Raw genomic sequence first — 16,077 nt, forward strand, 5'->3', positions numbered from 1 at the left:
CGGGAAACTATCAGTTCCCAAGCATGAAGAGACAGGGAGAAAAGGACGGCAAGGCTGCAGTTGGACGACCCCATACTGGAGGTAGACCGTAATTGTTCCGTGGCCCCGACCATACAGCTCCTGGAGGAGAGGAATGTACGTTGACCTTCTCTCTCCGAGGAAAGCGGTACACCAACTCCTCCAGGCAGAGGGGAGCCGATACGAACACGGAGATAAAGCCAGCCACCTGCTGGCGCACCAGCTGAGCAAGCAGACAGCCACTGGATAGATTGCACAAATCAGAGACAACAGAGACAACAGAGACACAGAAGGAGAACATCCAGGTAGTGTGAACAAAACCTTTTAGGCCTTTGACCAAAGACGGTACTTGTCGGAACATCCAGCAGCGGAATGGGGGATGGAACGATTCCTCGATGGACTGGGTATGCCAGTTATGGGGGAGGACAGAAAAACCTAGTATGGCAGGGGGGTGGGTACCGGAGCAATAGCTCAGAAAGATGAAAGCATTGAGGGAGAAATAGGGAATTGGACCAGTATGGCTCTGAGGAAGAGCACAGAGGGAGATGTTGCTGAAAACAGTGGGTCTGGTGGCCTGAAGTGCTTACGATGTAATGCAAGAAGTATTAAGTGTAAGACAGATGAACTTAGAGTTTGGATTAGTACTCGAACTATGATGTTGTTGCAATCACAGAGCCCTGGTTAAGGGAAGGACAGTATTGGCAGCTAAACGTTTCAGGATTAGCATATTTCAGTCCGCATAGAGTGGGATGTAAAAGGGGTGGCGAAGTTGCCCGACTCGTTTGGGAGAATATCACAGCTGTACTGCGGGAGGACACCTGAGAGGGCAACGAGGCTGTATGGGTAGAGATCAGGAATAAGAAGGATGCAGTCACAATGTTGCGGGTTTACGACAGGCCTTCGAACAGCCAGCGGGAGATAAAGGAGCAGAACGGTAGGCAGTTTTTGGAAACGAGTAAAAACAACAGGGATGTTGTGATGGAAGACTTAAACTTCCCGAATATTGACTCGGAGTCATTTAGTGCTAGGAGCTTAGACGGGGCAGAGTTTGTAAGGAGCATTTAGGAGGACTTTATGAAGCCTTCTTAAAACAATATGTAGACAGTCCAACTGGGGAAGGTGCTGTACTGGGGAATGAGCCCGGCCAGCTGGTATAAGTTACAGTTGGTGAGCATTTCGGGCACAGCGAAGTAAGTTTTAACGTGCTGGTGGACAAGGATGAGAGTGATCCTCGGGTGAATGTGCTAATTGAAGCAATATTAGGCAGGAACTGAACAACCTAGATTGGGGGCGGATGTATGAGGGTTAATCAACACCTGACATGTTGGAGGCTTTGAAATGCCAGTTGAACGGAATTCCTGACCGGCATGTTCCTGTGCAGAAGAAGGATAAATAAGGCAAATCTTGGGAACCTTGCATAACGAGAAATATCTGAGGCCTCGTCAAAAAGAAAAAGGATGCATTTGTCAGGGCTAGAAGGCTGGAAACAGACGAAGCCTGTGAGGAATATAAGGAAAGTAGGAAGGAACTTAAACAAGGAGTCAGGAGGGCTAGAAGGGGCCATGAAAAGTCATTGGCAAATGGGGTTCAGGAAAATCCCAAGTCTTTTTACACGTACATAAAAAGCAAGAGGGTGGCCAGGGAAAGGGTTGGCCCACTGAAGGATAGGCAAGGGAATCTATGAGTGGAGCCAGAGAAATTGGGCGAGGTACTAAATGACTACTTTGCATCAGTATTAACCAAAGAGAATGAATTGGTGCATCTTGAGTCTGGAGAAGGGTGTTTAGATAGCCCGAGTCACATTGAGATTCAAAAAGACGAGGTGTTGGGCCTTCTGAAAAATATTACGGCAGATAAGTCCCCAGGGCCTGATTAGGGGATGGTTTGAAAATTGTTGGGGCGGCAGGTAGTGAGGAGAATGGCATTAGGTTACAGTGGGCTATAATCTGCCTGACCAAATGGGCTGCGCTGTGTCAAATGGATTTGATTCAGGAAATGTGTGAGATGACGCACTTGTGCAAGACAAACAAATCGAGGAACTATAAGATAAATGATAGGACCGCGAGAAACCCCGAGGATCAGAGACATTTATGTACATGCAACACGTCCCTCAAGTTAACAAATTAGTGTAGTATATAGAGAACAACCGAAACGGGGCGGTCTCACTCTCCGCGCTAACGGCAGTGATTAGAAGTAAAACTATCACCTTCCTAGCGCGAAAGAGACAGGGAGAAAAGGACGGCAAGGCTGCAGTTGGTACACTCCATACTGGAGGTAGACCGTAAATAGTCTGTGGCCCCGACCATAGAGCTCCTGGCGGAGAGGAATGTACGTTGGCCTTCTCTCTCCGAGGAAAGTGGTACACCAACCGATCGAGGCAGAGGAGGGCCGATACTAACCCGGAGATAAAGCCATCCACCTGCTGGCGCACCAGCTGAGAAAGCAGGCAGTCACTGGATAGATTGCACTAATCAGAGACAACAGAGACACAGAAGCAAGACATCCAGATAGTATGAACCAAACCTTCGAGGCCTTTGACCAAAGACGTTACCCAGCAGCGGAATCGGGGATAGAACGATTCCTCGACGGACTGGGTATGCCAGTTATCGGGGAGGACAGTAAAATCTATTATGGCAGGGGGGTGGGTACCGGAGCAACAGGTCAGAAGCTGAAAGCATTGAGGGAGAAGGAGGGAATATGGCCACTAAGGCTCTGAGGAAGACCAGAGAGGGAGATGTTGCTGAAAACAGCGGGTCTTGTGGCCTGAAGTGCTTATGATGTAATGCAAGAAGTATGAGGTCTAAGACATATGAACTTAGTGCTTGGATTAGTACGGGAACTATGATGTTGTTGCCATTACAGAGACCTGGTTAAGGGAAGGACAGTTTTGGCAGCTAACCGTTTCAAGATTTCCATATTTCAGGCCGCATAGAGTGGAATGTAAACGGGGTGGCGAAGTTGTCCTACTGGTTTGGGAGAATATCACAGCTGTACTGGCGGAGGACACCTCAGGGGACAGCCAGGCTATATTGGTAGAGATATGGAATTAGAAGGGTGCAGTCACAATGTTAGGTGTTTTCCATAGGCTTTCCAACAGCCAGCGGGAGATAAAGGAGCTGAAAGGTATGCAGATTTTGGAAACGTGCAAAAACAACAGGGATGTTGTGATGGAAGATTTCAACTTCCCGAATATTGACTCGGACTCACTTTGTGCTGGAGGCTTAGACAGGGCAGAGTTTGTAAGGAGCATTACAGGAGGGCTTTAACAAGCCTTCCTAATACAATATGTAGACAGTCCAACTGGGAAGGGACGATACTGTGGAATGAGCCCGTCCAGGTGGTAGACGTTTCAATAGGGGTGTATTTCGGGCACAGCGAGCACAATTAAATAAATTTTAACGTGATGGTGGACAAGGATAATAGTGATCCTCGGGTGAATGTGCTAAATTGGGGGACGGCTAATTAAAGCAATATGAGGTGGGATCTGAAGAACCTAGATTGGGGGCGGATGTATGAGGGTAAATCAACACCTGACATGCGGGAGGCTTTCAAATGCCAGTTGCAAGGATTTCCAGACCGGCATGTTCCTGTGCAGAAGTAGGATAAATACGGCAAATCTCGGGAACATTTGATAACGAGAGATATTTTAGCCCTTGTGAAAAAGAAAAAGGAGACATTTGTCAGTGCTTGAAGGCTGGGAACAGACAAAGCCTGTGAGGAACATAAGGAGAGTAGGAAGGAACTTAAGAAAGGAGTCAGGACATAGAACATAGAACAGTACAGCACAGAACAGGCCCTTCGGCCCTCAATGTTGTGCCGAGCCATGATCACCCTACTCAAACCCACGTATCCACCCTATAACCGTAACCCAACAACCCCCCCCCCTTAAACTTACTTTTTTTATTAGGACACTACGGGCAATTTAGCATGGCCAATCCACCTAACCCGCACATCTTTGGACTGTGGGAGGAAACCGGAGCACCCGGAGGAAACCCATGCACACAGGGGGAGGACGTGCAGACTCCACACAGAGAGTGACCCAGCCGGGAATCGAACCTGGGACCCTGGAGCTGTGAAGCATTTATGCTAAACACCATGCTACCCTGCTGGAAGGGGCCACGAAAAGTAATTGGCAAATAGTGTTCAGGAAAATCCCTAGTCTTTTTACACGTACATAAAAAGCAAGAGTGTGCCAGGGAAAGGGTTAGCCCAGTGAAGGATAGGCAAGGGAATCTATGTGTGGAGCCAGAGAAATAGGGCGAGGTACTAAATGAATACGTTGCATCAGTATTCACCAAAGAGAATGAATTGGTGGATCTTGAGTCTGGAGAAAGGTGCTTAGGTAGCCTGAGTCACATTGAGATCCAAAAAGACGAGGTGTTGGGCCTCTTGAAAAATATTACGGTTGAAAAGTCCCCAGGGCCTGATAATACGTACCCCAGAATACTACAGGAGGCTAGAGAAGCATTTGCTGAGCCCTTGACAATAATCTGTGGATCTTCACTGTCTTCAGGTGATGTCCAGGTTGACTGCAGATCAGCCAATGTTGTTCCTTTGTTTAAGAAGGGTAGCAAGGATAATCCAGGGAACTACTGGCCGGTGAGGCTCACTTCAGAGGCAGGGCAATTATTGGAGAGAATTCTTCGAGGCAGGATCTACTCCCATTTGGAAGCAAATGGACTTATTCGTGAGATACAGCATTGTTTTGTGAAGGGGACGTCATGTCTCACGAACTTGATAGTTTTTTGAAGCGGTGACAAATATGAATGATGCAGGTAGGGCAGTGGATGTTGTCTATATGGGCTTCAGTAAGGTCTTTGACAAGTTCCCTCATGATAGACTGGTCCAAATGCTGAAGTCACACAGGATCTGGGGGAAGCGGGAAAGGTGGATACTGAATTGGCTAGGTCATAGAAGGCAGTGAGTAGCAGTGGAAGGGTGCTTTCTAAATAGAGGGCTGTGACTAGTGGTTTTCCGCAGGAATCAGTGTCGAGACCTTTGCTGTTGGTAGTATATATAAATGATTTGGAGGGAAATGTAGCTGGTCTGATTAATAAGTTTTCAGACGTCATAAAGGTTGGTGGACTTGTGAATAGTGATGAGGACTCTCAGAGCATACAGCAGGATTTAGAAGGATTGGAGACTTGGGCGGAGAGATGGAAGATGGAGTTTAATCCGGACAAATGTGAGGTGATGCATTTTGGAAGGTCTAATGCAGGTTGGGAATATACGATGAATGGCAGAACCCTCAAGATAATTGAAAGTCAGAGAGATCTAGGTGTACAAGTCCAGAGGTCACTGAAGGGGCCAACACAGTTGGATAATGTAGTCAGGAAGGCATACGGCATGCTGCCTTCATTGGCCGGGGTATTGAGTATAAGAATTGGCAAGTCAGTTTGCGGCAGTAGAACCTTACTTAGGCCACACTTGGAGTCTCGTGTTCAATTCTGGTCGCCACACTACCAGAAGGATGTAGAGGCTATGGAGGGTGCAGAAGAGATTGATCAGGATGTTGTCTGATATGGAGGGTATTAGCTATGAGGAGCGGTTGAATGAACTCGGTTTGTTCTCACTGGAACGACGGAGTTTGAGTGGCGACCTGATAGAGGGCGACAAAATTATGAGGGGCATAGACAGAGTGGATAGTCAGAGGCATTTTCCCGGGACAAAGGAGCCAATTACTGGGGGCATAGGTTTAATGTGCTGGTCTCAAGATTTAGAGTAGATGTACGAGGAAGGTATTTTGCACAGAGGGTAGTCGGTGCGTGGAACTCGCTGCTGGAGGAGGTCGTGGAAGCAGGGACGATAGTGGTATTTAAGGGGCATCTTGACAAATACATGAATAGGATGGGAATAGAAGGGTACGGGCCCAGGAGGTGGAGAAGAGTTTAGTTTAGACGGGCAGCACAGATGGCACGGTCTTGGAGGGCCGATGGTCCTGTTTCAGTGCTGTACATTTATTTGTTCTTTGTTCCTTGACAGAAAACGGGGCTTGGAAGCACCCCGAGAACTGGGAGAGATTTTGGAGAATATTAGCTCCATGCATGCGGGGAAGGCACCTGGTCCAGATGGTTTCCCGACGACTTCTATAAGCCAATGTGCGACAGCACTGGTCCCGCAACTGCGGGAGATGTCCACAGACTCGCTGACTAGGGGCACGGTGCCCACATACACGAGCACAGGCCTGAATTTAGCTAATACATATGAACGACAATGACCCATGCTGCAGTTTCGATCCGAGATGTAGAGGAGCAGGTCATCTGCATTGAGCGAGACTCTGTGCTCTCTGCCTCCCTTTGAATCCCCCTCCTGTCTGTTGCTGTTCTGAGTGATCAATTGTGGTTGGACAGCCAGGGTGAACAGTTGAAATGCGGGTCATACAGCCCATCTCACTACTAAACGTACACGCCAATGTACTGGGCAAAATCATACACAAAAGACTGGAGGACTGTGTTCCAGAGGTGGTCGCAGGGGACCCAGACGGACATTGTCAAAGGTAGACAGCTAACATTGAACATCAGACGTCTGCTGAATATGATAATAATCCCATGCGGGGAGAGCACACCAGAGGTGATCATCTGTCTGGAATCAGAAAGGGTTTTCTACAGAATCAAGTGGCAGATTCGGGACGACGTTCAGGAGCGTTTGGGGCTCGAATCAGTGTTTACTTCCTGTGTGAATCTCCTGTACAACGCTCCCATGGCGAGCGCATGGTCAAACAAAACCAGCTCCAGCATTGCCAGCTGCACAGTGGCAGAAGGCAGGGATGCCCATTATCCCCACTGCTGTTCACGGTGGCGATCGAACCATTGGCGATCGTTTTCAGAACAATAGACTGGAGGGGAATTCAAAGGGTTGGCAGAGAGCACAGAGTCTCGCTCAATTCAGATGCCCTGCTCCTCCAAATTTCGTATCTACAAAGCAGCATGGGTCATTGTTGTTCATAGGTATTGGCCTATCGCGATCAATATCCCCAAGGCGTTTATCACCTCACTGAACAAATCAATACTGGCGTTTGTATGGTGGGAGAGCGAGAATGCTCGGATCAGAACGAAGATCCGTCAACAAACAAAGTTCAGGTGTGGCTAGCCGTCCCACACCTACACTACTAACTCTGGGCGGCGACAGCAGCACCAGTAAAGGGATAGAAAAAGGATCCAGAGGCAGAGTGGGTGCATGCAGAGGAGGCCTCCTGCAGGGGGTCGTCGCTATTGCCCTTGGTTAAGACGGCACTTCCTCCCACCTAAAAAAATAGTCCAGCAGCCCAGTGCTGGGAGCCACCATGCAGACCTGGAATCAATTACGGCAGCAATTCGGCCTGACCGAAATGTCCGACAAAGCCCCCATCTGCAACAAACATAGGTTCGCACCAGCTCACTGACGCAATGTTTAAAATGTGGAGGCGGGATGGTGGAACACTGACAGTCGTTGTCCGATGTACTGACGGCAGCGCCACAAGACTGAACTAACTATGGAGAAAGTTGTGTTCGCTCAGGGAAACGAACTCAGGTACCTGCAGCTCAAAATCTTACTGCAGAAAGAGACATGGACAGAACATAGAACAGTACAGCACAGAACAGGTACTTCGGCCCTCGTTGTTGTGCCGAGCTTTGTCCGAAACCACGATCACGATATCACACTTCCCGTCATTCTGGTGTACTCCATCTGCCAATCCAATAACCGCTTAGAAGTTCCTAAATTGTCCGACTCCACTAGAAGAGAAGGCAGTCCATTCTATACACTGTCCGCACTATGAGTAAAGAATTTACCTCGGACATCCCTCCTATATCTCCCACTCGAACATTATGGTTATGCCCCCTTGTAACAGCTACAGCCAGCCGAGGAAATAGTCTCTGAACGTCTATTCTATCTATTCCCCTCATCGTTTTATAAATCTCAATTAAGTCGCCTCGCATCCTCCTCCGCTCCAAAGAGAAAAGCCATAGCTCCCTCAACCTTTCCTCAAACGGCCGACACTCCAAACCAGGCAGCAGTCTGCTAAATCTCCTTTGCACCCTTTCCAATGCTTCCACATTCCTCTTATAGTGAGGTGACCAGAACTGCACACAATATTCCAAATGTGGTCTCACCAAGGTTCTGCACAGTTGCAGTATGAGCCCCGGCTCTTAATCTCAATCCACCTATTAATAAATGTGAACACAGAATGGGCCTTCTTCACGGCTCTATCCACTTGAGTGGCAACCTTCAGAGTTCTGTGGACATGAATCCCAAGATCTCTCTGTTCCTCCACGTTCCTCAGAACCCTGCCGTTGACCCTGTAATCCTCATTCAAATTTCTCCAACCAAAATTAATCACCTCGCATTTAACAGGGTTAAACTCCATCTGCCATTAACGGCACAGCTCTGCATCCTATCAATTCTCTTTGCAGCCACTAACAGCCCTCCCCCTCATCCAGGACTCCTCCAATCTTGGTGTCATCAGCAAATTTACTGACTCACACTTCAGCCCCCTCCTCCAAGTCAGTTATAAAAATCACAAATTGCAATGGACCCAGCACTGATCCCTATGGTACACCGCTGGTAACTGGTCCACAGTCTGAACATTTTCCATCGACCACCACCCTCTGTCTTCTATGTGATTGCCAGTTACTTATCCAATTGGCCAAATTTCCCTCTGTCCCACACCTCATACTTTCTTCATGAGCCGACCATGGAGAACCTTATCAAACGCCTTACTGAAATCCATGCATACGCCATCAACTTCTCTACCTTCATCTGCACACTCAGTTACCCCCACAAAGAATTCAATCAAATTTCTGAGGCAAGACTTACCCTTCAGGAATCCTAGTTGACTATCCCGGATTAAGCTGCATCTTTCCAAATGGTCATTAATCCAATCCCTCAGGACATTTTCCATTAACTTATCGACCACCAAAGTAAGACTGACTGGCCTATAATTGCCACGGTCATTCCTATTCCCTTTCTTGAATAGAGGAACAAAATACGCCACTCTCCAGTCCTCTGGCACTATATCTGTGGACAGTGAGTACCCAAGGATCAAAGCCGAAGGTTCTGTAATCTCATCCCTTGCCTCCCAAAGAATCCTAGGATATATACCATCTGGACCATGGTTTTAAAACATTGATAAAATATCTTCCCTCAGAACATCTACCTCTTCCAGCCTACCCACCTGTATCACACTCTCATCCTCAAAAACATAGACCCTCTCTACTTGGTTATGCTGCCCTCTTTCCCAAGGTAGCAGGATGTGTAAGCAGAGTCAATGGATGGGAGGTGGGTTCGCTTGATGGACTGGGCAGTGTTTTGAAGCATGTATGAAATCCAAGGTCTTCTATGTTCTTCCGTAATCATCCAAAATACAAATCACACAAACTCCTACACGATTCACCACATGAACTGGCCGGAGAGTTAAACTTGGTATACTCATCATTTGATCACGTGGCTTGCCATAAACTTGAACACCGTTCTCTGTCTATCTGCGACCTAGGACGCACCGGAAAGGTTATATTCCCCTGAACAGAGTTAAGGCGGTCTTCTGTCATTTCACATATGGGACACATTGGACGTGAGCACGAGAAGCCCATGCACAAGCTAAGAGAGGCGTAAGAGGAGCAGCCCTATCCCTTAGCCAATTAAGGGCTCGCACCAGAATTCGTTGCATAATATTTTCTTTAACCAGTGTATGTTTACGGATGAGGGGTGCCGGTAAAGGACCGATTGGCCTCACTGCACTTATTGCTTCCACTGTTGAACCGGAATCAAAGTTAAGGAAGTGACCTGCAGGCAGGTCGCGATGAAGCTCCGGCACTCACAGATAGGTGTTTTGCAACTTCCTATCGCTTGGAGGTCGCCATCTCCTGTGTTCGAACCCTAAGACTCACACAGGAGAGAAATAGCAGGCCTGCTGACTGTACGTGATTCGACTATCCTTTGGGAAGCACGGTGGCACAAGTGGATAGCACTGTGGCTTCACAGCTCAACGGTCCGAGGTTCGATTTCTTGCTGGGTCACTGTCTGTGCGGAGTCTGCACGTTCTCCCCGTGGCTGCGTTGGTTTCTTCAGGGCTCCGGTTTCCTCCCACAGTGCAGGGTAAGTGGACTGGCCATGATACATTGCCCATAGTGACCAAAAATGTTAGGAGAATTATTGGGTTACGGGGATAGTGCGGAAGTGGGTCGGTGCAGCTTCGATGGTCTCCTTCTGCACTGCATGTTCTATGTTCTATTTGTAAACATCTGTGCATTTGAGCAATCACATGAAATAGAAAATCGCTTATTGTCACGAGTAGGCTTCAATGAAGTTACTGTGAAAAGCCCCTAGTCGCCACATTCCGGCGCCTGTACGAGAATCGAACCATTCTGCTGGCCTGCTTGGTCTGCTTTAAAAAGCAGCGATTTATCCCAGTGAGCTAAACTGCTTCTCTGAAGTGTCTCTTTAGTGCCGTGGTATGTCCAGCTCTATTTCCTCAACATTTAACTGCTGTGCAGGAGAGACGAGAAACAGTCAGCAGTTCAGTGCTTCTTCATCTCACGTAGCAAAAAATTTCATGTGCATCCCTTGTGGTCAGTGATGGCAGTAATGTCATTAACTCCTGTGACTGATGGACGCACATCAGAGCCCTGCAATCGTTCGTTCACTGTTTTGCGTTACCGGGCTGACTGAACAGCAGTAACAGTGAAGCACCACTAGAGGACTAACGCTTCCAAGTCCACCCTCTAGATTTCTCGGTGTTCAGATGCAGGAAATGGCCAATTAATGTGGCCGGTGACTTCTCTTCATTTCTACTATACTGAAAGCCAGAACAAAAACTTATTTGCCCACTCATCGATGAAAGATAATGCAATTACTGAGGCAGCCAAGCTGCAAAGTTCAGAAATTTCCTTGGCGTCGCAACTGACCAGCAGGCGCCACTTGTGATGCAGTCATCCCTGGGGGAGCTTATGTTGTTTTCTGTCCCTCTTGGCTTTTCCTCCAAAATGGGACATGCGGCAAGGGGAAAGGGTAGAATGTTCTCCATGGCTGACAGAGACCATTGATCTGCTTGAAATACCTTTCTGGGTGGTCCAATACACGATGGCTTATGTGACATATTCGTCCACTCTTGGTGGGAAAACATCTTCCCTTCCCATTTGATTCCTGGAAAGCAAAGCCTGTCCATTGCGATCTGCTACATAGACTTCCGTGGTACGTTCACTAATGTCTTAAGCAACTCTCCGTCTGCCTTGTGCCATCATTTTTGCAAACATTCGGCCATTGTCTGAGCGACTTGATCAATGGCAGCAGTCAGCTTGAGTTTCCATAAGTTACATAATGGTAGGTACACTCAGCAATCTTGCGTTAGGTCGAAGCGGCCTGGCAGATAATACCTCTGAGCTGACACTAGCAGCTCCTTACATGTGGAAGCAGAACCTGTAGGGGCATGAACTGACCAAACCATTAACCAACTCGTCTCACCCCTGGTCCTCAGCTCAATTTTCTATCAATGTCCCTTCATTGTCATTGGCTGGATAGCTTGAGTATATTCGAGTGGAAGTGGTAACAGATTCTCTAAGTCCCCGCACTATCCTTGGCCCTCCCACAAAGGATATCACTACAAATTACACTTCAGCTTCGTTTCGAAAAAAAAAAAATCTTATCCCATCGGCTAACATCTTTCTCATTCTCTAGAGGGTTCAAGCCATCCCACACTGACAGATAGTGAAATATGTGTTCAATCAGAATCCAGAATTAAAAGTCGAACAATTGACCATGAAAGCATTGTTCATTGTTGTAGTAACCCGACTATTTGACTAATGGACTTTAGGGAAGGCCAAACAAACCATTCTGTTCAAGGACAACTGAATTGAGAATAAATGCTATTCGAGGAAGCGACGCCCACATCACCGGAATGATGTTTTAAAAATGTCAGCGCATGAGGGCAAAAATTATGGTGCTATTCAACACTGTTGCTGACGATCGCTCCAGAAAATTCACGAACGTCGGATTTTCAGAGGCTTGCTCTTCTCTTGTCCTCACCCATGGTGGCAGTTATATACAGCTGATCAGATGATTCCACAATATATAGACCTGAATCGTTCACCATAAGCTCAGCACCGTAGTACCTCATGCTCGCACAGTCAGAGGGAAAATAACAAATGTCCTAAGCAACTCTCCATCTGCATTGTGCCATCATGTCTGCAACCTTTCAGCGATTGTCTGAGCGGCTTCATCAATGGCAGCAGTAAGATTGAGTTTCCTTCAGTTACATGATGGCAGGTACATCTAGTAATCTTGTCGTAGGTCGAAGCAGCATGGCAGATGCCTCTGAGCTATCAATTGGTGCGAAATTTATCCAATGCATTTTCCCCTCTCGTTGATTTTCTCGCCAACACATGAAAACGATCTAGTTGTCAATTCCAAGCTTTCGAATTCAATCACCTCGGTCAAACATGGTGGTCAAGATCCATTATTTCCGGGCAGCACTGTGGCGCAAGTGGCTAGCACGGTTGCCTCACGGTGCCGATGTCCCAGTTTCGATCCCGGCTCTGGCTCACTGTCCGTGTGGAGTTTGGACATTATCCCTGTATGTGCGTGGGTTTCGCTTCCACAACACAAAAATATGTCCATGGTAGATGGATTGGCCACTTAAATTGCCAGTTAATTGGAAAAAAGGAATTGAATACTTTACATTTGAAAGAAAGGAAGATCCATTATTTTATCCATTATTTTATGGTTGATAATGAGTTCCGCACTGAGAGCCAATTATATGCCCTTCTTTCCCGAGTACGTCTTCGAAGATGTGTTCCCAAGTTTATTGTTTCTGCTGGCAGCTAGTCCAGTAACGAATCAACAGGATATTTTACCAATAGTGATGAGATATCAGGAGGATTGGGGGGAAAAGGAGATTCCCAATACTATTATTTATTTTTATGACGACACAGAATCTCGTGAGACTGTCCTGCCGGGCAGATTACTTATACGGAGGTGGTGATGGTTATAGCTGAATTATACATATCAGTTGAAATATGAAAAGCAGATTATCTGTTCGCTCCCGGTTCTATGCCAATTTGCCAGTTGTCAAGGAAATACAAATTCTAGATGGCAGCACGGTGGATCACGTTTAGCATGTTTAATGACCCAGGTCGCCTTCTCTGTGGAATTTGTACATTCCCTCCATGTCTACGTGGGCCTCACCCTCCACAACCGAAAGATGTGCAGTGTCGGTGGATTAACCACACTAAACTGCCCTTAATTGGGAAAAAAATAATCGGGGACACTAAATTTCAAACATTGGGCCATTTACTTCTCAAATATATATCTTATTTTTTTCCAATTAAAGGGAAATGTATCGTGGCCAAACCACTTACACTGCAGATCTGTGGCTGGTGGGGTTGAAACCTACGCCTAAATGGAGAAAATGTGGAAACTGCACACGGTGTGTGACGCGGGGTTGAGATCGAGCCGAGCCATTGCATCGTGAGTCGACAAAGGGAATCAGTGAACCACCGTTTCGCTCTTTCCGTTTCAAATCTGATTAAAACGTTGATGCAAAGTGGCACATCAATTTAGTGTTTCTTACAGTTTATTGTGATTGCAGGGTGATATGTTTGATGGGATGTACTAGGTCAGGAGAATGAAGGAGAACGGTGCAGGTGTCAAGTCACACATAAAGAACAAAGAACAAAGAAAATTACAGCACAGGAACAGGCCCTTCGGCCCTCCCAGCCTGCGCAGATCCAGATCCTTCATCTAAACCTGTCTCCTAGAAAGAACAAAATATGGGCCTGACCAGATGTGTTTTGCAAGTTAATTTGCCACAAGAACATTAGTGAGCAGAAAATCCGAATGACTCACCTGCAGTTTTTCCCTGATCCTTGTTTATGTTTATTCAAATTTATATAGTTCATGACGCAAAGAAAATGAGTACTCAGCTTCACGATTCTTGTGCGAAACCTATGTATTTCTTGTGCATTAGCGGAGCTATTACACTTAAACGACCACAATGAATAAGGCAATTCATGAAATGTGGGCATTTTCATTCGTTGTGTGAACTGAAGATCCGTTCCTTATAGAAGTGGAGTCTGCCGGAAAGGATGCAGGTAAAGAGAAAACACTATACTATAATTCTACAACTTATTTCATTGTAACCGCCCTAAAGCAGAACATTCTGCTTATGCCACGATTGCTCATTTAATAAAAAGCTTTTGCTATTCCAATATATCAAGATTTTGTTTTGAAAGAAGTGTAATTTTCCCCCAACAACTCCTGTTGCGAATTTCAATATGAACAGATTAAGTCAGATGTCAATACTCCCAGAAAAGGGTGTGTTTCAAGAGACAGTAGTCTGATTGTAGTCATTTGTCACAACATCTCACTTGAATACTGACTTAGCAATGTGAAAAGCTGTCACCTCTGTCAATTTTTTGACAAAGCATGATCCAAACTCTAAGCGTTAGCACCCTTTTCTCTCCACAGATGCTGTCAGCCTTGTTAAGATTCTCCAGTATCTTCTGTTTTTGTTACAGTTTTCAGCAACCGCAGTAAATACCTTTTACTTTTGATCGCCGAATTGTTTATGCGAATTTCATATTTCACCTTTGAAATAATGATTCCGAGAATATTATATGTTGCACTTTAGGGCTCACAGATGATCAGATAATATTGTTAATGTGATTCTGTGTCATATTGTCCAAAGTAATAGAAACGCCCATCAGAGGATGTCCTTGAAACAACTTATCTGTATGTGGAGACTTCAAATTGAACCTTTTTGCAAGAGATCACTTGTAACCTAAAGGGCTGATCAGGTGTGTAGTCGATACATTTATTTATTTAATCCGACTAACCTCAGATACGAATGCTATAACTCCGAGAAGAGTCCTTGTCTATGAAGCCGACTATGCAATGAAAGCCAATTGCAGCTCATGCTTCAATCCGCTCCTGATGCCTGCGCACTTACACTACCGTGCGATTCTCTGGGAATTGTAAGAGTCCCTACATCAACAGAGAACATAGAACATGCAGTGCAGAATGAGGCCATTCAGCACATTGCGTTTTCACCGAACCACTTGAGCCCTCACTTCCACCCTATCCCCCTAACGCAATAACCCCTCCTAACCTTTTTTGGACACTATGGGCAATTTAGCATGGCCAATACACCTAACCTGCACGTCTTTGGACTGTGGGAGGAAACCGGAGCACATGGAGGAAACCCACGCAGACACGGGGAGAACGTGCAGACACCGCACAGGCTGACCCAGCTGGGAATCGAACCTGGGACCCTGGCGCTGTGAAGCCACAATGCTAACCACTATGCTACCGTGCTTTCCACATGGGAAGCCATCAGCCATGGATATTCTCAGGAACGGAAATTGGAGCGACGTTCTACGAAAGAGTTCAAAATACAATGATTATCTGTTTGCAGAAATGTCCCCTTATCACCGTCCGAAATAATTCACACGGCAACCAGAAATGTTTGGCCATGCCTTCTTTAGTCAGATTTCTGTACGTTATTAATAAGGCTGTTGAAGCCGACTTAAGAAAAGATTATTCGAAACTTTTTACCACAGGGTGTCTTTTAACTATAATAGCCGAACCAACAAATTTATAAGACATATGAGTCATTGACTTAATTACTGTTTTACAGTACAATTCTGAAAACGCTTGAGAAAATACAGCTTTCGTCAGAATGAAAGACGCGACAGTTGGAAGTATCGTCTGTGGAAGGACGGAGAGTTAATGTTTCGAATCAGGATTCTGAGTATTTGAAGAACATTTGTTCCTATTTTCTGTCGCCAAAATCCGCCTTATTTGTGACTCATGGACACATTGGCAGTTATCTTCTTTTGTTGAACAATTTGTATATTTATATTTAGTGGATGTTTTCTAACTGCTCTCTCCAATTCCGAAGTTGTCCCATCAGCAAAACGTGAGGTCAAATGTCGATGATTTATTGAATTTCCCGCTGTCTGACTTGTGTAACTGCAGTCAAATTTATTCATTCAGATACAAATGCCGACAATAAATACACGATACAATCTAACAAATTTATGTTCCCATTTATAAAATAACGCTTCGGTTCTAAATGGACAGTTAACGAAA

At 46.1% G+C, this 16,077-nt stretch overlaps 1 protein-coding gene across 1 annotated transcript in view; it reads left to right on the plus strand.

Annotated features, from left to right (window-relative positions):
* The window catches only part of LOC119976764 (spindle pole body component 110-like), a 546,263-nt gene that overhangs the window by 259,581 nt on the left and 270,605 nt on the right, over positions 1 to 16,077 (plus strand). The window contains exon 26 of the mRNA XM_038817508.1: positions 14,052 to 14,078. Within this exon, the coding sequence (XP_038673436.1) occupies positions 14,052 to 14,078 (27 nt within the window). The remainder of the gene's footprint in view (positions 1 to 14,051; positions 14,079 to 16,077) is intronic.

The sequence above is a fragment of the Scyliorhinus canicula genome, chromosome 13, assembly GCF_902713615.1.
Source record: "Scyliorhinus canicula chromosome 13, sScyCan1.1, whole genome shotgun sequence".
In the NCBI taxonomy this organism is placed as follows: Eukaryota; Metazoa; Chordata; class Chondrichthyes; order Carcharhiniformes; family Scyliorhinidae; genus Scyliorhinus; species Scyliorhinus canicula.